Consider the following 21,825-nt stretch of genomic DNA (forward strand, 5'->3'; position numbering starts at 1 on the left):
AAGCTTAACCTCACTATCTCACTGCATTTCAAACATCTTAGCTACTGCACTGCAGATGGTAATTTGTAATAGTGGTTTCATGTTGGGAGTGCCTGTCATTGTGGTATTCTGAATATGGGCTCTTCTTATTGTTAATAATGAATGCTTAATGTTTAATGAATAAATGTGAGTTAATAAGTATATATTATAAATTAAAAGTCCACAAGAATTTCTTAATTCGTTTATGCTTGAAATGATAGCACAGGGTAGTTTGAAATACTATAGCTAGTAAAGTATGCAAACAAGCTAACTATATTTGTTTAATTGCTGAATGCTTTTTAAAATGAACATTAGGAATTTTTGTATACTTAAATATCTATTCACAAATATTTACTAAAAATATTTACTAAATTTATTATTGTACATAAAGCATTATGTAGTCACTGCGAACCCAGGGTTGAATAGTGTGTTCTGCCTACCTGCCCCTTTGCTTATCTCTAATGAACTTTGTAGCAAGGCAGTATCCACAAAAGACTTCTTTATCTGTGGGTGGCCAGAGACTTTAGGTAAGAGTGGTTTATCTGTACCTAACACTCAATCTTAGGAGAAAACACTGGTGTTGCCTTTGCTTTGGTTAGTTTTACTGAACTATAATTTTGGTGTAGAATTCACCAATTTTGAGTATAAAATTCTATGAGAAATGTTTATATCCACATAATCGTTATCATAATTAAGATACAGAGCATTTCTATCATCCCTAAAATTTGCCTTCCTTTACAGTTAATCCACTACTTCTGATCCTGGTGGATTGACTTCTGGCACTTGACTTTTGGTCTGCTATTTAGCATTGTAATTTAGCTTCTACTAGATTTTCTTAAGATGGAAATTATGCAGAATCATACTTATTTTAAAATTTATGCATGCAACTGAATATATCAGTACATTTCCTTTTTATTGTTGAGTAGTGTTCCATTGTATGGATTTTTACTACAATTTATTACTCTTAATTAGGGAAAAATCTTGTTTGTTAGCTTTTAAATTATTATGAATAAATCCACATGATTATTTAATAAATTTTTTGTAGATATCTTCATTATCATGTTTAAAGACATAAAGATTGCCTAATTATTTGATAGATGTATGTTTATCAGTAATGTATGATGGTTCCATTGGTTCTACATTCTTTTCAGTCCATAATTTGTCTTAATTTTGCCTAGTGATTTAACTTAGCTCTGAGTACTAATGATACTTTTTTTAGGTCAGATAAGCTGTGATAACAAAATATAGATTGAGTAGCATCTAAGCAATAGAAATCTATTTCTCACTGTTCTGTAGGCTGGGATTGCCAAGAGTAAGGGGCCAGTAGATTTGGTCTTGGGCATGGGCCAGTTTCTTTGTTCATAGATGATGCATTCTTACTGTGTCCTCCAATGGTTGAGAAGCATGTGATGAAGGGAGAGATTTCTGAGCCTCTTTTGTAAGGGTGCTAGTTGATCCTATTTGGCACCCCCTCAAAGGACCCACTCTTAATACCCATCAAGTTGGTGATTAGAATTTAGTATATTAATTTTGAGAGACAAACATTCAGACAGTAGCAGTTGTTGATCACATTTGCCATCCTCAGCTTTTTTTTCTTTGGCCAAATTATTCTCTTCCTTTTTAGAATTACAATTCTTATCCTTCCCTTACTGAGTTGAAAGTGTTCTTTGAATGTTCCAAGTTCAAAATCTTTTCTTATATGAATGTTTTGCATAACTTCCCCTACGATGTGATTTGTTCCTTTGTTTGCTTAATAGTGTTTTTACTTAACATTTTTGTTTTATATTATGTATTTTTTAACCTAAATTTTTTGCCTAACCCAAAGTGAGAAATAACTCACATATTTTAGTCTTGATGTTTTAGAAAGTTTATTCTGAGTCAGTGTGTATATATATGGTATAAATTTCTCACATTCATTCCTTTCAGTGTAACACTTATAAGAATATCTCTGCTTTTTAATATTATTATTGAAAATCTTATCTAGATCTACATCAATATCACAGCATATTGATGACAGTAGTATAAATCTTCCTATTTTCTTCTATATCAAAATAATTTGTACTAAGTCTTCATATTTCCATATTTATTTCAGATTTACTTTGTTTATTCTTATAAAAATTTGCTCCTAAGATTTTGGTTAGACTGCTTCCACAAAGCAGTCAGGCTCAGGTTGCTGTGGTTCCATCCCCACAACTCAAGCCAGCCAAACCTGCCCTGAAGGCATTCGGACCAAAAAAAAGATTTTGGTTAGTATTGCATTGAGTCTGGATCAATTTTTAATGAGATGACAACTTAATAATACTAAATCTTCTGGTATACAGAATGTTATGTCTTCCTGTTTATTAAATTTTTTATGTTTTCACTTAAATGCTCTTTGATTTTAGTATGCAGATGTAGCAAGTCATTTCTTCAGTTGATCACTTTCGTATTTACAATGCTATTGGAAAAATATAGTATGTGAAATTATAATTCCTAATCGCAGATTTAACTATAAAAAAATCAATGAACTTGAAGGCATAACTGTCAACATTATTCAAAATAGAGCAAACTTTAAGAATGATCAGAATTTTGGTACCTGTGGAACACAGCAGTCGGACATATGTGCAATGGTTGTCTCAGAACTAAGAAAATGAGAGAGAAAAAATAGTTGTCAGAAGTATTTAAAGCATGTTCATTGTGGACTAAATGTTTGTATATACCTTAACAGATTCCTCTGTTGAAGTACAAAATTCCCAATGTCATGGTACTTGGAGATAGGATCTTCTTGGAAAAATAAAGATTAAATGAAGTCATAAGGTCCGTGTGGTTTTTATAGTCAAAGAAGTGATTGAGATGAAATATAATATTTTTAGGAATCTCAGTAATACTTCACATTCAGAGGAATCTGGAACTTCTGAAAGCATTATTACTTTAATAACTTCCTCTGAGAGAACTCCAAAGTAAGTTGTTTATAAAGCATCCTCCATTTTTACAGCAAATAAAATCCCTGAAGTGTACTATAGTGCTTCTTAAAATTATAGACAGGCAATGTTAAGGAATGCAACCATCTGCAGAGTTGAAGATTACAGTGTAACAGACTAAGTAGATAATATTTTGGCAGAGTATATCTGATGGGAAAATTTCCTAGTTAAGAACATATTCTTTCTGATTATACATGTTCATACTTAGTTAAAAAAAAAAAAAGGTGTGCTACTAGAAGGTATAATTCATGAGTTTGCAAAAAAATGAATTTGTTCAAAAAGTAAAAGCCTGGATAATCAGCACAAAGATTCAAAATAGCTCCTATAGGAAATATGCCACTTTAATTAGCTATGTGTCATGTTTGTTTCCAAAATTATTTCTAAGTCTTATGTCTGTTATTTTTTGTAGTTTGCAGATAATATCAATAATAATATCAATTTGTTAGTTTGTAATACATATATTTTTAAAATTCTCAGAATCAAGAAAAATATTATTTTGAACTCTTTGAAATGAAAACAGGATTTCTTTTTTATAACTTGATAATTTTTCCAGAATGTCTCATCATAAGTAAATATACTTTTTTACCATTGCTGTATTCACTTTGCAATATGTCCCCTCCCCATCCTATTCAAAGTATAAAGCCAGTTAGATAGGAAATGCTGCTTTGGTTGGGGCATTGTCCTTAGTAGCTAGAAGAGTACCTTGCACATAGGAGAGCTTCCTATCATAAATGTTGGTCCGTTGGAAAGAAAGGAAGGAGAAAGGAATCAAAAAAAAAAAATTCTGGTGCCATTTTATCAAACTTAATTACTTAAACATATTTTTAGGGCTTGAAGTATAGTTCAGTGGTGAAGCACCTGCCTCACATGCACAAGACATTGAGCTTGCTGTTAAAAAAAAAAAAAAAAAATCTACAATATGCTCAAAGAAATCCAACAAGTAAACCTCTTTTTTAAATGTTTAAAACAGCATTTGTAATATTAGTCTCTCAAAACTCCTAAGCACCTAAAGAAAATTGTTCATACAAATAAGACAGCTAATATAGTATTATCTCTAATTCTTTGGAAAATAAGGTGTGAATAGAAAAATGAGTGAGACGAGCAATTTTTAAGATTTAGAAAATTTTAAGTCTTGAAATATTTCCTGCTAAAACTCATTACCTTTACCTTTTAAAAACTAGTGTTATGGTTAAGTTAAATTTTCCTAAGAGAACAGCAGCTTACACAATTGTGAGCTTGCAGCTTAGCTTTTTTTTTTTGTATTTTAGAGAAGGATCTACAGGGTGTTCAGGGTTTCATTACTAGATCAGACTCCTAGGGATCTGCCTGTTTACAGTCTCCCAAGAGCTGGGATTACAGGCACGCCACCACGCCCAGTCTCAATTGCTGTCTTAGTACACCCCAGGGGCGGGGTCAGCAGGGCAGGCCTGTGGATGGAACCTCTGACCCTTGTGCCTGCTTGCAGGCACTTTAATCCATTGAGCTATTTGGCCAGCCCGCAGCTTAGTTTTTAGAAGTTCAAATGGTGTGCAAGTTCAGAGTGCTCGCCCTGATTATTTGTACTTGAAGTGAAGTTACTTTCACTTCTGTTAAATATGAGGGAGCATCCACTGTCTCAGGACAACTCACCCAAAAGCCACACTGCAGAGTCAGATAGGCTTCTAATAAAGAGGTAGCCTTAGGATCCAGTTGGCTTTGAAGTCAATATAGTAGAGTTGTTCTTTGAAGTTGAACAGTAGAATGAGATTTAAACAAAAGGTTAGAGAAAAATTCCCCAGTTTACTCTTTATATATCAGGATAAATCCCAGGTAGATTAAAGGATTAAATGTAAAATATGAACTCTTTCGAATACTAGAAAAGAATTGAATAAGCTTGGGGCAGGGTGTTTTTCATTTGACTCAATGTCCAGAAGCAGTCATTAAAAGATCTATGATTTAATTGCATTAAAAATTTACATGGCCAAAAGTAAGAAAATAAAAAGACTATGGCAAACTAGAAAAAATTATAATTTACATAAAAGAGTAGCCCTAGTATATAAAAGTTTCTATTTAAAAACCCAGCCCTGTCAAAGATAAAAATATAGCTTTCTCTTTTTTTTTTTTTTTTTTTTGTGGAACCGGAGATTGAACTCAGATCCTTGTGTTTGCCAGTTAAGCACTTATCCTACTGAGCCATCTCCCCGGCCCCTTAGCTTTCTCTTAAGTATATGAAATAGCTCAACACCACAAATAGAGAAATTAAGAATAAATTTACAGAGATACTTTTCTTATGTATCAAATTAGTGGAAACTCAACAGTTTGATAATATACTCTCTTAGAAAATTTGTTGGGATATACTTGTTCTCATGTACTGTTTATGAAGGTAGGAATTTTCTAGAAGGGAATTTGGTTCCAAACAAAATTATAAACATTTATTATTTTACTCAGCAATAATTCCTCTGAGAGTGTATTCCATAGATATACTGGCAAAATATGGAGACTTACTCACAAAGCTCTTTATCATATCATCATGTGAAATGACAAATAATGTAAATTATTCAAATGTTCATCATTAGGAGATTAATTAAACTGTGGTACTTTCCTAAAATAGAATGCCATACAGCTATAGAAAGATGGCGGGAGGTGGGTAAGAGGAAAGAATAAGGACTATCTTTATATACCCCTAATAAGTATGTATATAGTTTTGCTGTTGTTTACCTAAGAAAAAGAGTGATGTAAATATACATTTTTGTGTCTTTTTTAAAAATGAGAGGATAAACTAAAGCCCATAAAAATGGTTACCAGTATTTGAGGTAGAAGTGAAGAATACATAGAAGAGATTAAGATTAAGTTGCAAACTAGGGTGGGGGAAAGGGGAAAGGAAGGAAGGGAAAAGGGAAAAAAAGACAAGATAGTTATATTACTAGTTTCTTTTAGTTCATTGGAAAGAAAGGTTTATGCTAATGTAGTCTAGAAAATTTTTATGCTCATATCTTGTATTCTGAGTAACTACTTTGAAGATAACAATACACAATGTATTATTTTCTTATTTTGTTTTGAATTTTATTTAAAAGTCTGAAAAAAAGTTAAATTTCTTTGCATACATTTTGTTGTATACATATACATATTTGAGGCCATATAGATATTTTATGTTACTTTTAAAACAAAACTAAAAGAAAAAACTTAAAAATGAAATGAAAAATGAAACAAATGTAAATATGTAGCATATTCAGAGAGAATGTTTTTTTTTTAATTTTCTACTTAGCTTGTTTATCTTCTGTTTGTTGTGTTTCATTTTGAGATGGAGTTTCACTATTTTACCCAAGCTGGCTTTCAACTTTTGATCCTGAATTCTACCTCAGCCTGCCTCATAAGTGGGATAACAGAAGCACCCCATTGTTCTTGGCTTAACCTTTACTTTTAAATACAACAGTTTGTTTCTGTTGATCCTGTTGATATATACTTAGAGGACAGAAGAACTGTTCCCAAAGCCATAGTCTTTCCAATAATGAGATATTGTGACAGTATTAGTATTGTTAGTGTCAGACTGTTGTGTGTGTGACGTGGGTGAAAGTAAGTGATTAATCACATACCATAGTGAATCAGGATTTTCATACTGAGAGAAAGAAAATAGAAAGTGGATGAGATCAAAAGTGAACTGATGAGATATATTTTCTTTAATCAATATAATTTGAATACATATTTCATATCTGAAAAGGCCCAGAGATAGTAATATTCCAGTATTGTTGAGCCTCTAGAAATTCACATTATGTCCCTTAAACATGATTTTCTATTTAAAAAAAAGATTCCTTGAAGAAATGAATGATTACAGGTCTGTGGCAGGAAAGGGGAGGATAATTCTAAAGTTGTTCATTCCAAGCAAAGAAGGTATCAGAGGCTATTAAGTGGCATCGAAATTTTTTTTGGAAGCATTTTGAACAGGCACCTACTAGAAAAGCAGTAAATTAAGCATCAGTAAGGGTAACAGATGCAAGGGATTTAAATCCCTCAAATATGTCTAAAACCATGAGTTCAATTCACATTGTTGTGGACCTTTGAAAATCAGTGACTAAAGGGGGAAAACTAAGACATTTTTATCTGACTCGATAAATGGTATTTCAGAAAAACCAAATAATTTCAGAGAAGTATATGTTTATAAAGTTTTGTCTCTAACACATGCAGAAGGAACGTTAAGACTATCTTAAGGGGCCAGGGAGATAGCTCAGTAGAAGTGCTTGCCTGGCAAGTGCAGGGTCCTGAGTTCAATCCTCAGTACTGAAAAAAAACAACCTACCATTTGGGGTTGGGGAGATAGCACAAGGGCCTGAGTTCAATCCCCAGTTCCACCCCCCCCCCAAAAAAAAAGACTATCTTAATTTTTTAATGTATCTGGTACAGGGTCTCACTATGCAGCTTAAACTCCTATTGATCCTCCTGTTTGCAGTCTCCCCAGAACTGGGATTACAGGTGTTTGCCACCGTGCAAGGTCTCTGTGGCTGGCTCAGCATGCCCAGTGGTGGGGCTGGCATGGCATGTGGTGCCAGGGATCAAATCCCAGTCACTGAGCTCACCTAAGCAGGCACTTACTCCACTGAGCTATCTTACTTGCTCTAAGACTATCTGAGTTTTATAATCACTGATAATAAATGTAGACAATGATTATTAATAGCTGCAAATGCAGTAAAAAAGCAAGCAGTGCACAAATTTAGACATTACATATGTAGCAGCCATGTCTGAAGGTATACAGCCTATAATTTCCTAGGTATTGTAGCACATGTCTGTAGTTCTAGCACTCCAGAAGGCTGAAGCAGGAAGATAATGAGTTCAAGCCCAGCCTGAGCAACTTAGTGAGACACTGTCTTAAAATTAAAAATTGGCTTGGGATATAGCTTACACCCCCCCCTAGGATTTGATCAAATTGTGACCTATATAAATTGTTTTCTAATTGGTTGCACTTTAGAAAATCACTTAGTATTGAGAAATTCCAAAGTGTGGGCTATAATTACATTATAATCTCTCAGAGCATAGTGCAAACATTGGGATTTCTTAGTGTTCACTGGTTGTGTCAGTGTGCAGCCAAAGTTGAAAGGCACTGTTTTAGATCCAACTGATAATTTACAGGAAATAGAGGAACAAGAGGGTACAATCAGCAAAATACAGAGTCTGGGAAACACTATAAGACAAATGACCTAGTTTCTTAAAGAATTAAAAGCAATAGAGAGGGAAAGTATGGATTAGGTTTGGTGTAATATCAATTAATTTTTATATATGGACTATATAAAATTTAGAACTGTGAGTCCTAAATTCATTGCAGAGGTCCTAAGCAAATGTGGTCACTGATTGTTAATTTAGTAGAGTGTTACAAAAGAACTATGGTATAATTTTACAAGAAAATAGGCCCAGCTATTAGAGGTACATGATGAACATATGAATGAAATATCTGATGTTTGCAAAATAATTGATAGTAATGGGAAGGAATGGCTAGAGATACAGAAAAAAACAGGATTGAATGGTAATTGTTGAAGTTCTATGACAGATACATAGAGATTAATTATACTATTCTGTTTTATATATTTGAAACCATTGTTTCCAAATTTCAAGGAGAGTAGTTCAAGCAGAGGAAGGAAGTCAGCACAAAAGAATAAGAAGAACAAATTTGAACCTCAGCAGGGTGACTTGTGCCAGTAATCTATACTGCTGGGGAAGCTTGGGTGGGATGATGAGTTTGACAGGAGCTTGGGCAATATAGCAAGACCTCATAAAGAGGGGAGAGGGATTGAGAGAAGTGAAAAAACTGAAGAGAAAATGGGGTCATTAAGAGACTTTCTCAGAGTCATCAACAGATTAGGTAAAAGGAGATCAGAAAGTACCCACTGTTTTTGGCAGTTACGATGATTTTGTGACTTTGACTAAAATAGTTCCTTTGGCACTGTTTCATTTGGAAGTCTGGTTGCAGTCAGGCAGAAGAAAAATGTGTATAGGCTATTATTACACGTAACAGAACAGTGGCTATCAGTGGACAGTTACAGGGTCAAGGGAAATGTGTTGCCACTTTCTTTGTAGTTTTGGTTTTTCGTGTTGTGCAACAGAATGTTTTATTGATCCTGGAAGGGAACTAGTAGAAAGCTAAAATACAAAGGAGATATAATGAAAGTCTTAGAGATGAAATGAAATAGGATCACACCAAAAGTTGAAGGGGTTTTTTTGTACCAAATGGGCACTTGCTCCTGTCAGGCACATTGGCTACTAAAACAACTGATAACTTGGATGAGAGGAGTAAAATGTTAAAGGGGTTCTTTTCGTGCAGCTTTTATTTTCTCCAAGAGATGGAAGGTGATCATCTTCATATTATAAGTGTGCCAATGGTTAGAAAGTTAGAAGGTTGGGAAAGGCTTTATTCTATATATCCCAACTTTGAAAAGGAAAGACAGGTTTGTGATACAGAATGTACACTTATCTGGTATAAGATTCCATATCTTGTGTGTCTGCTGTAAGTAGGGAAGAATAGCAAAAAACACAGAAACTTAATGAAGCCCCTTTCTTATTTTCAAGTACATTGCTGAGTGTATCCTTTTTGTATTTCAATTTCTGGTCATTTCAGATATATATTTATATTTATGTTTGATCTAGTATCCCACAATTTTGCTAAATCCACTTACTGTCTCAGTTAACTTTGTTGGTAGATCACATTAGGCTTCCTAATAGATGATCATAGTGGCTCTTAAGTCAGTGCTTTCCTAATCTGGTTTTATGTAGATTCTTTTCTTTCTTTCTTTTTCTTTTTTTTTTTTTAATACAGGGTCTTGCTATGCAGCACAGACTCTAGTGATGCTCCTGTCTCAACCTCTGAGCTATCTCCTCAGCCCTATATTGATTCTTTTATCAGCATATATTCCTATTTTTTCTATGAAGAAGTTTTACAAGAATGAATATTAGAATGTTTCAAATAGGTTTTTTTTCATCTATTGAAATGACGGAATGATTTTTATTCACTTGTTAGTATAATTAACCACATTGACTTATCTTATATTTTTATTTTATTTTATTTTTTTATTTTCTGATGGAACCAGGGATTGAATTCAGGCCCTTGCGCTTGCACTTGCCAGGGAAGCACTTATTCCACTGAGCCATCTCCCCGTCCCCTATTTTATTTTATTTTTATGTATTTAGTACAGTGTCTACAGAGTTTTACTACATAGATCAGACTTGTAGTGATCCTTCTGTTTTCAGCCTCCCAAGCACTAGGATTACAGTGCACGCCAACATGCTCAGTCTCAGTCGTCATCTCAGCACGCCCCAGACGCAGGGCCAGCATGGCATCCACATTGACTAATTTTAAAATGTTGAACCAACTATAAGTTCTTGGGGGGAGATCTTCTTGGTCACACAGTATCATCCTTTATTGAAATTAGATGCATAATTTTTTTAATCCATATTTGTGAGATATACTATTCTGTAGTATTTGTTGTCTTTGTTTTTTCTTTTAATGTCTGGTGTTGGTACCAGGATAATGTTGGCCTCAGCAATGAGTTGGGACTTGGTATAGAATTGACATTACTATTTCTTCCTTAAATTATTTGATAGAATTTGCCTCTGAAGTCAGCTGGGCATAGTTACTGTTTGAAAGAATTTTAGCTGAAAAAATTCAGTAAATAGAGACCATTCAGTTTGTTTTTGGGTGTATTTTCATAGTTTCTGTTCCTCAAGGTATTTGAACATTTAATGAAAAATTTCAAATTTATAGTCATAAAATCATAATTTATTTTTATTTAGTATATAAAAGATATGCATTAAGGTTATTATCTCTCACATGGTTAATTTTTCTTCTTTGTTTGTAATCCATTATGCTAGAAGTTTATCAGAGTTACTCATCTTTTCAGAGAGTAAGTTTTTGGTTCCACTGGTTCCAAACCAGTGTATTTTTTCTGTTTCTCTTTCATTGATAGCCTATGATATTTGTTGTTTTCTTCTGTATTCTTTAGGGGATTTTTTTTTTTTTTTTTTTTTTTTTTTTTTTTTGTCTCTTTTTCTGGGTCCTTGAAATGAAAATTTAGGTCATTAATTTGAAAACTTTCTTTTTCACTATTGCCTCATGTATTCCTTTAATGACATTCCACAAATTTTTCGTGTAGTACTATAATTTTCATTCAGTACAAAATACTTTTCATTTCCCTTTTGGCTTCCTTTTTTGATACACGACTTACTTAGAAGCATTTTGTTAAATTAAAAATATTTGAAGGTTTTTCAGGTGTCTTTTTGTTACCTGTTTCTAATTTAAAAAGTGATTTACTCCTCTAATCCCAGCACTCTGGAGGATCAGACAGGAGGATCATTCCAAGTTCAAAGTTAGTTTGGGCTACAAAGAAAACTAAAGGCCAGCCTAAACTGTTTAGTGAAACCCTGTGTCAAAAAGAACAAAAAAGAGCTGGCAACATAGCGGAGGTCTACACACCTGCTTAGGCAAACGCAGGGACCAGGATTTGATTTTCTGTACCACATGTACACTGGCCCAAGATCTGGTATGGTGGCGTTTGCCTCTAATCCCAGCCCTGGGGAGGTTGAAAACAGGAGGATCACTATGAGTCTGAACTCCGTAGTGAGACCCTCTATCGGAGAAAAAACAAAAACCAGAAAACACAAAAATCTAATTACTTAAAGAGGATATACTATGTAGGACTTGATGTTCAAGCATTGTTGATCTTAAAAAATATTCCACATAAACTTGAAGAGAATGTGTTTTTTTGTTACTTTGAATGAAGTATTGTATACTTGTAAATTAAGTCCGTTGGGTGTTAGTTTTGGTTAATTTTGTATATATATTTTCTGTGTTCCACTTTTATCAGTTGTTGAGGGGGGAAATTGAAATCTCAGTTTTATATATCCTAATTTTCTGTGTATTGCCTTTATCAGTTATCAAGAGGGGAAATTGAAATCTTCAACAGTAATTGTACGTCTTTTCATACAAACAAATTATGTAATTGGAAACATAGTGTTATGTAGCATTATTCTTAAAAAAAATCATTGGAATGTGTCTTTCATTTGTGCTGTACTGTTAATCTATTTGTGACATCATTTTTGTACGTAAAAGAAACATTTTTCTATATTTTATTGCTTTATCTTTTATATAACCAATGTTATTAATTTTGGTTGGCAGCATCTATGTTTTTGAAACAGGCTTTTGAAGGAGAATATCCTAAATTATTACGCCTTTACAATGATTTATGGAAGCGTCTCCAACAGTATAATCAAAATATCCAAGGAAATTTTAATGCAACTGGAAGTACAGACCTCTATGCTGATGTACAAAACATGGAAGATGATAAACAAGATATATTCATACCAAGAAAGCTGGATTATGAGTACGTTTGTTTAATTTGATTTGTTCGTTGTAAAGTTAAGGCATTTAAAAAATTTGTATTATAAATTAGAAAGTGGGAATACATTACATATGCAAATATTCATAATAGTTGTTTTTTCATAATAGTTTTTAAAACTTACATTCTTTAAGAGACTTTGTAAGACTTAATTAAAAGTCAGATTTCACCCTAAGGTATATATTCTGGCTCCTGCTAGAGTCACTGTTAGCATATAATGCTAAATGGGATAATTTGAAGCTAGGACATAAACGTATGTGTTCATTGTCTTTTAATTCATATTTACTGACCTGCATAATTACATCAGATAGCATCAATATTTATAGGCCATTTACATAAGTGACTTCAAAGGTTCTTCTTTGTTCAGAAGCTACAGAGGAGATAAATCATCCTGAGATAGGTGTTCAGTGTGTTAGGAAAAAAACTGTGTAATCAAAACTATCCTAGAAAATTCCTCAGATCACACACAGAGCATTATAATGTAGCCATATTTAGAAGCCACACTGGAAACCAGTATTCCATACTTGAAAGAGTATTTTTAAACTTGTTTGAGTGCCCGATAGATTGTCTTTTACACCTTTCTTTAAACACAAGACTCATATTTATAGTACAAAGACTGATTAAAACTGTAGCAGATTCTTATCACTTCCCTTGTAAGAAGAATGTTGTATAGATTCATGAGTGATGTTAAGTAATTGTTTTTCTTAATTTTTTTCCCTAAGTACATACAGTTAAATTTGTATGCTCCATAATTAGAAATTTTGACTAGTCAATTAAATGACCAGACTAGGCTGGAAAGATAGAATGAAACCATATTGTCTCCTCAGTAATTACTTTATGGTAAATACATGATTAATTTAAAACTAATGAAAATGGAGACAAAAGAACAAAATGTACATCTAGGAGCCCGGGAGATGGCTCAGTGGAATAAGTGCTTCCCTGGCAAGCGCAAGGGCCTGAGTTCAATCCCCAGTTCCACTAAAAAAATTAAAAAGTACATCTATTAATCTATGAAGAATTGCTACTGTTTATAAATTTAAGGAGATTACATAAAATAGTATATAGAGTAGCAATGTATTTCTAAGTTTTATTTTTAATCCTCTCATCAAGCACTGAAAATATGGAAATATACAAAACAAATGGTAACAATAGTTTATCTCCAGGAGATAATTATCTGTATTTTTTCTTTTAAAATGAATACATGTTACTTTTTCTTTCATAACTTTTATGAAAAAGAGAGGTGGTAAATTCAGTGGGGGAGAGGACCAGAGTGGAGTAGAAGCCAATGTTTAGACTAATGAGACATAATTATCACCTTGTGGAAGCTGAAGTCAGGAAAATGTTGATGAAACAAGACCCATATTCTATGAAGATTGAAAAAAAAAGTAACAAGAAACCAACAGAATAGATTTAAGATTGTCTTTTGAAAAGTTAAGATAGAAGGACTGGGGATATAGCTCAGCAGGCATAAGTGTCTGCCTGTCAAACACAAGGTCCAGAGTTCAATCCCTGATAAGTGCCAAGAAAAGTATAGTAGAGAAAAAACATGGATTTGATCCAGATTACCTGAGTCTAAGGAAAGTTTCTTTGCTTTTAATGATACAGGGAAAATTGAGAGTATTGTAGCTATGACTCACCAGTAGAAAGAAAAAGAGATGAGAAATGCAAGAAAGAGAAGAGATAATGGATGGATTGAGATCCTAGAGAGGAATCAGTAGGATCAAAGCACAAGTAACCAGGTTAGCAAGTACTGAATATCTTTAGTATTCACACTAAAGTTTCAGTAATGGTAATTGGTGTAAAGAAAATGAAATAAATGGTCAGAGAAGATCTTTTCAGAGAAGGTGATGTTTGACCTAAAAGCTAGCTAACATGACTAGGTCGACCATGAGAGATTTGGTACAGATTACTATAGGCAAATGAGCACATTTAGAGACCTTGAGCAAATTAAGATGAGAAGTTTGATGAGTAGAAGCCAATGAGGCTGGAACCCAGTAAAAGAAAAGAAGGTTGTGTATGTAATGTTGGGTAGAGACGAAGGGAAATGTGAGAATATGTACAGTCTTAGAGGCCATGGGAAGGGGTTTGGGACATGTTCTGATAGAATTTGTAATCTTTTTTTTTTTTTTTTTTTAAAGAGGGATAATAGGGGCTGGTGAGATGGCTCAGTGGTCTAAAGCACCTACTTAGAACAAGCTTAGCAAAGCACAGGGACGGCGGTTCAATCCCCCAGCACCACATGCCAGCCAGCCCTGCCCCCTGGTGGGCTGAGCTGGCCACACACACACAAATAAATTAAAAAAATAAAAAATAAAAGTAAAGAGGGATAATAAACACTTTAGATTAAGCAACTTGCTTTCTCTGTGGGAATCAGCATCCAGGAGGATATTTTGTTTCTCTAGACATCAGATGATAATGACTTAACTAGGGTGAGCAGATAAAATAGTAAGAACTGGTTAGATTAAGTCAAGTTGTATTCTAAATCAAGATGTATTTTAGAGATAAGCCAGTGGAACTGTCTGATAGGTTGTGTCTGAGAAGAATGAATCAAGGGTATGACTAGACAAGTTGGTAGAAGACTGTTAAGACTGGAAGTTTTTTTTTTTAAGGCATTGTGTTGAATTTAAGTTTTTCTTTTGAAACTGGTGACTTGAAAATACAAATGGGGTTACTGAAAAGATAATTTGATGTGAGTTACAGTTCAGAATATAAACTACAATGGGTCATTCAGAGACTGGGTCATTAAGAGATTTTTGCCATTGTGTGAACATTACAGGGTATAATTACAGAAGCCTAGTGTGGATAAACCATACTATGATTCCTCTTAATCTAATCAAGAGGTAGGGTCACACACAGATATAGAGGCTGCCACTGGTGTAGCACAGCATGCTGCTTTACAGTAAACATTAGGTTTTACAAGTAGAAGAAATACATTCTAAAACAATGGAAGCAGTAAACCAGTAACATAATCATTTATTCTTGTGCATTATTACCTCTTTTCCTTTAGGGCTTAAGTAAGCCTTCATGTCACATCCTTCCTAAAATTTGGACTTAAAAAGCAGCTTAAACCTATATACTATCTTCATTACTTTATTTTTCTTTCTTTTTTGGGTGGGGGGTGGTGATAAAGGATCTGTAGGGTGTTCAGGATCTCACTATTAGATCGGACTCCTAGTGATTCTCCTGTTTACAGCCTCCCAAGAGCTGGGATTACAGGCGTGTACTACCATGCCCAGTCTCAATTGCTGTCTCAGCAGGCACCAGGGATTGAACCCCAGCCCCTGAGCCTGCTTGCAGGTGCTTTAATCCCCTGAGCTATTTGGCCGGCCCACTTTATTTTTCTTTTAACACTTATCAATATCATATTCTATGTTGAACTCATTAAATTTATGTTTTGTATCATTTGTTAGCTTGTAAACTTTAAAAGGCTAGGGAACTTTTTAAAACTGAGATCACACTGATTTTCCTGCACCTAGGAAATTACTTGGCAGATTATAGAGACTTGATAATATTTGTGGGAAGAAAGGAGATAGAAGATCAAGCATATGGAAATTTGCCTTTGAATTTGGAGATCTTGGAGGTAGAACAGTTCAAAATGATGACTCAAATTTGAAAGCTCCATGGTCGAGGTTAAAATAAAAAGTCATTATAATAAATATAAACTTCCTGTACAGGACAGATTTTAGAAAAAATGTATATTTGATATTATAGACCAAGGGTTTTTGCAACCCATTTGAGGAATAAAAAGAATGTTAGTAACTCATGTTCAGGCTTCATAAAGTTAGTAGATGACAGGAGTATACACAGAAAAAAGTCATTTATATAAATTGCATGGACTTTAGTTCCAGGATCACCTAAGACAGGTTTAGATACTAGTTTTTCTCTGCTACATGTGGTCTTTGTATTTTCATCTATTACAAAAATTATATAATTTGCAATTGACTTGATCATTTCACTTACTAGATTATATAGCACTCTTAATCTGTGTCTTCCTAGCATTTGCCTAAGTGCCTGGTGCATTGCATTTTCAGCAAACAGCTGTTGAGTGGAATAGTTCATGAATTAGAAAGTATTAGAGATAACTGTGGAATTATAAAGTAGGAGCCAAGAGCCTTCTGACCTCTGGGCTTGTCAGTTGACCAGAAGGGTGAGAGAAACAGAAAGCCAGGTTTCGTATGTATGGAGAGCAAGGCAGATGTTGTTAAGGTTAACGTTTGAGATGAAGGTAAATTTGTTCTTTAAAAAAAAAAAAAAGGACAATGAAATACTGGAAGAAGGACTACAAACAGAAGATGTGAAAAAGTATGACATTATAACAGCAAAGAAGCAAATAGAAATGATGATTATAGACATTCAATAGTAATTGTCAAACGAAAATTATAAGATCCAATCATTTGACTGCTAAGTGAGAATCTAGAGGAACTGTTGAAAACAAGGGAGAAAGAATTAAGTTTTATTTTATGAAGAATATTACAAAATAAATTCGGACTCCAATCAAGTGTATTTATGTGATAAGAGTTTAATAAAACCCTTTTATATTTGCCCTCATTCTTATTCGTACTAACACAAAAGGAAAAATCGTCACAACCTGGTTCAGTGCCCTTCCCTATCTGTCACTGAGCTTCATGGAAGACAGCAGCTGGGGGGAGAGGGCTGAGGAGTGCAGCAGGTGGCGGCAGGCTTGCCTCACGCACGTGTTTTCCACATTGCTTATGCTAAGGAATAGCTCTCAGTAGGATTGGTGGGCTCTTACATATTCTCTTGCTTTCAAGTGACAGATAATATATTCTCATATATGTTTTGTTACATTTATTGCTAGGACTTATGTATAAAAGTGTAAATGAAAATGTATATGTGATCTTTAATAAATGTTTATGAAATGAATTTGTATATACATTTTAAAACAAATTATTTTCTTTTTGTTTATATAGTTACATTTTTTATAGTAGAGACATTTTTGCAAAAGGTATTTTTTGCCTGATGCACTACCAGTTAGTTTTATATAACTTGTTATTTTTTTAAAATCTTGTTTCTACAGTCCAGAAAAAGCTTTGAAAGACTCACTGCAACCTTATGAGGCTGCTTATCTCTCCAAGTCCTTATCTCGCCTCTTTGATCCTATCAACTTGGTTTTCCCCCCTGGTGGGCGTAACCCTCCTTCTCCTGATGAACTTGATGGAATCATGAAAACTATAGCAAGGTATGTATTTTTGCATGAGGATATGCTATAATAAAATGCCTCCACATCTATTAGTGATATCTGATAGCAATGCATTTTAAATTTACCTCAAATTATTCAAGTAATTAGGCCTGCAATTAAGTCAAGAGTTTTGCAGTAAATTAGTGCACACATTGTAAGTACTTGAGATTCCAGTTAATAAAACCATTCAAAGATAGTCTAAAAATAGACTTATTATTCCATGTCTTACAAAGATGCAAAGCCTACCCTTTCATACCATAGTACATTCCTAAATTACACAGAAAAATAAGTGTGAAGATAATTAATACAAATTAAGAAACTCAAACATAGAACTTAATATTCTTTATCTTAACACAAAGTGTGTTTGATGGCAGCAACAAGATTCTAATCCTGATTAGCCTATTTGTGTTTGCTATTTTAAGCTTCCTAAGTGAATGTGGGAGCTTTTTAAACTCTCAAAAGGGAAGGTGTCCTACAGAGGTGCCACCTGAGTGATTGCAGACAATATAATTGTCCTGCTGCCTTTAGATGTGTTAACAGTCACCCACCTTCGCTTGCAACTGAGACTATCTCAGTCCTGTCATACCTAACCATTGTTGTCATATTAGTAAGTTTGTACATTTGAGCTGGACATTTAGCAGAATAAAAATAATGGTTGGGCAATATAGAACCAACGTATAGAACTGTAATTCTTTTAGATTACAAATTCGGAGATAGTGATTCTGATTTCTGGAAAAGACAATATTTTTTTAAGGCCACAAGTATAATATATATAAGCCTCCTCTTCAGATGTGAACACCTATAAATTATCTAGATTGTCTACCATCTTGGTCCCACAGCTCTCCCCAGTTAACTTTACTCCAGATTTTTACCCTCATGTCTGTCACCTGTTTAGTGGGGTAGGGATAAAAATTAGCCTAGAATCAATTCAAGCCCTTTGACCTCTTTATGTAAATGGTAAAGTGATGTTCTCCCATTCCTCTATGCAGCCTGGCAGTGCTGCAGTCAGATATAATCTGGAGCTTAAAGAATACAATTTAATTTAATACAATTAAAAAAAATTAATAAAATTAATGTCAGTTCCACGTGAGAGGGTATTTTTTAAAAAATATGGTGTGCAGCACTAGTGTTACACTTTGAAACCTCTTTGCTTTCTTTAAAAAGATAACCTGACTAGGTGTGAACTTTAGTCTGCTTCAGAGATAATAGTTTCTTTTTCTTGCTTACCACCTATACATGAGCTATGTGTACATGCACTTTTTAGCTCCTAGTACCTTTGGTCATTATTACAATGACTTTTTTTTTTTTTGGTGATAGGCAAATCAAATAATCCAAGTAATTAAGTATTAAACATAAAACAGCAAAAAAAAAATGCTTTTAAGAATTCACATTTCTAAGGTTTAAAATTATTGCACAGGGTCTCACTACACAGATCAGACTCATGATGATCCTCCTGTTTTCAGCCTCCCAAGTGCTGGGATTACAGGTGTGCATCACCACACCTAGTCTCAGCCATCATCTGAGCGAGCACCGGGGGCAAGGCTGGCATGGCAGAATGGGGATCAAACCCTGGCCGCTGTGCTCTGCCTAAGCAGCTGCTTTAGTCCGCTCAGCTATCAGGCTGGCCCTGACATTATGTTTTTGATACATTTAAAAAACTACTTTATGCAAAATACCATAAATTGGCATAATTTCTACAGAAATTGAGTATCTTTATGTACCATGTGTAATTTATATTTTTAGCATATGTCCCTCCAGGGTCATCATTTCCATTCAAGAGCTGTCATTTCCTTGCAGATGTCTATGATATGCAATGCCTCTAATTGCACTTACCAGTATTAACAAGTGTGCTACTTCAAAAATCTGCACACAGTTTACTCGCTTAATCACAGACTGATCCCACACATGATGTGCTCTTATAAATGAGAAACTGGTCATTAACAAAGCCATCTCAAAGCACTATTTCCTAATGCTGAATTTAGGAAGAGAAATGAAACAGTGCAGCCAGATCATGAAGCAGTCAGCATATCCATAAAAAGAATCACCACATCACATACTGAATTTAGGTTTATATATTGCTTTTTGTTTTGATGTCAAACTGTATTGATAATGATTACAATCTGCTTGTTTTCCCTAGTGAACTAAATATAGCTGCTGTTGATGCAAACCTCACATTAGCTGTGTCAAAAAATGTGGCAAAGACCATCCAGTTATATGGTGTAAAATCAGAGCAGCTTGTAAGTAGTATCCCTTATTTCTAAACTTTCATTTTGTTTAAACTTCCTAATTATAAAATACTTGAATTACAGTAACTAACATAGTAATAAATGAAGTAATATGATTTACCTGTATTTTACTTGTTCTGCATGGTTCTATAATAATTTTTAGGGTAGTCTTTTGACAAATTAAGCAGCAAGAATTTGCATAAATGATCCTTGTTGATCTCAGCTTTCCAACTTTCATTCCCAGTGGAAGCCAAATTTTGTTTGCCTGTATGGTGCTATTTAACATTCAGTTGTTTTTATAATCTTGACAATAATTTATAGACACCTGACCGGCGCTGAGAAAAGACAAGACGGGGACTCCTTCTTTGTCTTTAGACTTCTTTATTCTCTGGCCTTCCTCCTCCTTTCTCTCCTAACCCCCCTTCTTATATCCCCCCCCCCCCGGACCTATCAGAGGGAGCCAAGTATATCGTCCGACACAGGCAATAGGCCAACAGCCAGTTGCCTCGCAGGGCTGTACGAACCAATCAAATCTTGCCAGCAGGGACCAGGGCTATACAGGAAACAAGACTCCTAGCAGAAGCTCCAGCGGGAGGGGCAAGGCTGAGGAGCAGGGCGCCCGCGCCCGACAGACACCTTTTTTAAAACTTTGTTTATTGAAAAATAGCTGTGTAAAGACATGGGAGCTTTTTATAGGCAATTAGATGACTAATTTTTCTCTCTAAACTTTGTGTATAGGTGCTTTATTATAATATTTATTGCTTTAAAAAATCATGGTTATAGGGCCCAGGGAGATAGTTCAGTAGAATAAGTGCTTGCCTGGCAAGCACAAGGTCCTGAGTTCAATCCCCAGTACCGCAAAAAAATAATTAATTAATTAAAATAAAAATAAAAAATCATGGTTAAAAATAAAATTCAGTATTTTATCTAATAAAGTTTAGTGTAACTACTGAAGATGTCAAGAAGAAACTATGGGGCTGGTGAGATGGCTCAGTGGTCTAAAGCACCTACTTAGAACAAGCTTAGCAAAGCACAGGGACCGTGGTTCAATCCCCCAGCACCATGTGCCAGCCAGCCCTGCCCCCTGGTGGGCTGAGCTGGCCACACACACACACACACACACACACACATAAATAAATAAAATTTAAAAATATTTTAAAAAAAAAGAAGAAACTATGTGCTCAGAGGACACACTTACAGAAGATATTTTGCTTTGGGCTATGGCAGGATATGGAGGGGTGAAGGAGAGGCAATACTGGAAATACATGATTTTGATTAATGTTATTGAAAAGGCTTTTAAAAAAATAAAAATAGTGCAGTTCTGCTAACATTATTGGATGATATTTGTAGTTATATAGTTTGTGGCCCTGAGTTACTGAAGACAATTTACAATACTAAAGGTTAATGGAAAGTTGTTGATCTTTTTTACTTTTTAATAGAATTTCCTCCTTCCCCCATAATTTATTTTTCAGCTTTCACTTAAGTACTTAAGAAAGACCTAAGCATTAAACAATATTATAATGATAATGTATTACAAAATACATTATCAATTAATGGCTCAAATAACATTTCACTGTGTTTATTTCTTGGCTGTTAATAATACCATTTCTGCTACTCTTATATTCTTTTTAATTTGACATGTTGTTTTCTTCGATTGTTCCATCTTATTCTTCTAGAATAGTTTCACTAAAAATATTGGAAAGAAAATAGGTAAATACTAAGTTTTTTTTGAAGAAAGACTACAGATAATAGAATAATAACTGTATAAAAGAAATGCTGACTTGAGATTTAGGATAAAAGCAACATCTTTAAATAGGGAATTCTTTTTATAGATGAAAAATTTAAGCCTGAAATCCATAAAGTAGAGAAGTGATAGAGATTAGATCATTAATGAAATGTTTGAGTAGTGAGATAAAGGAGATCTAAAAATTTAAGGCAGTGTATTTTCAGAAAGGGTACTTTAAAAATACAATCCAAAATATATAGTGAACAGCTTTCTGAGTCCTAAATTTATTTCTCTAAATATTAGAAGTTTCAGGGAAATTTTTTTTTAATTTTTTATTTATTTA

At 34.1% G+C, this 21,825-nt stretch overlaps 1 protein-coding gene across 1 annotated transcript in view; it reads left to right on the forward strand.

Moving 5' to 3' along the window:
- The window catches only part of Cog5 (component of oligomeric golgi complex 5), a 359,771-nt gene that overhangs the window by 274,392 nt on the left and 63,554 nt on the right, over positions 1-21,825 (forward strand). The window contains 3 exon segments of the mRNA XM_023719494.1: positions 12,112-12,316; positions 17,370-17,531; positions 19,669-19,768. Coding sequence (XP_023575262.1) covers positions 12,112-12,316; positions 17,370-17,531; positions 19,669-19,768 — 467 coding nt within the window.

The sequence above is a fragment of the Octodon degus genome, unplaced genomic scaffold, assembly GCF_000260255.1.
Source record: "Octodon degus isolate 3935 unplaced genomic scaffold, OctDeg1.0 scaffold00068, whole genome shotgun sequence".
Classification (NCBI taxonomy): Eukaryota; Metazoa; Chordata; class Mammalia; order Rodentia; family Octodontidae; genus Octodon; species Octodon degus.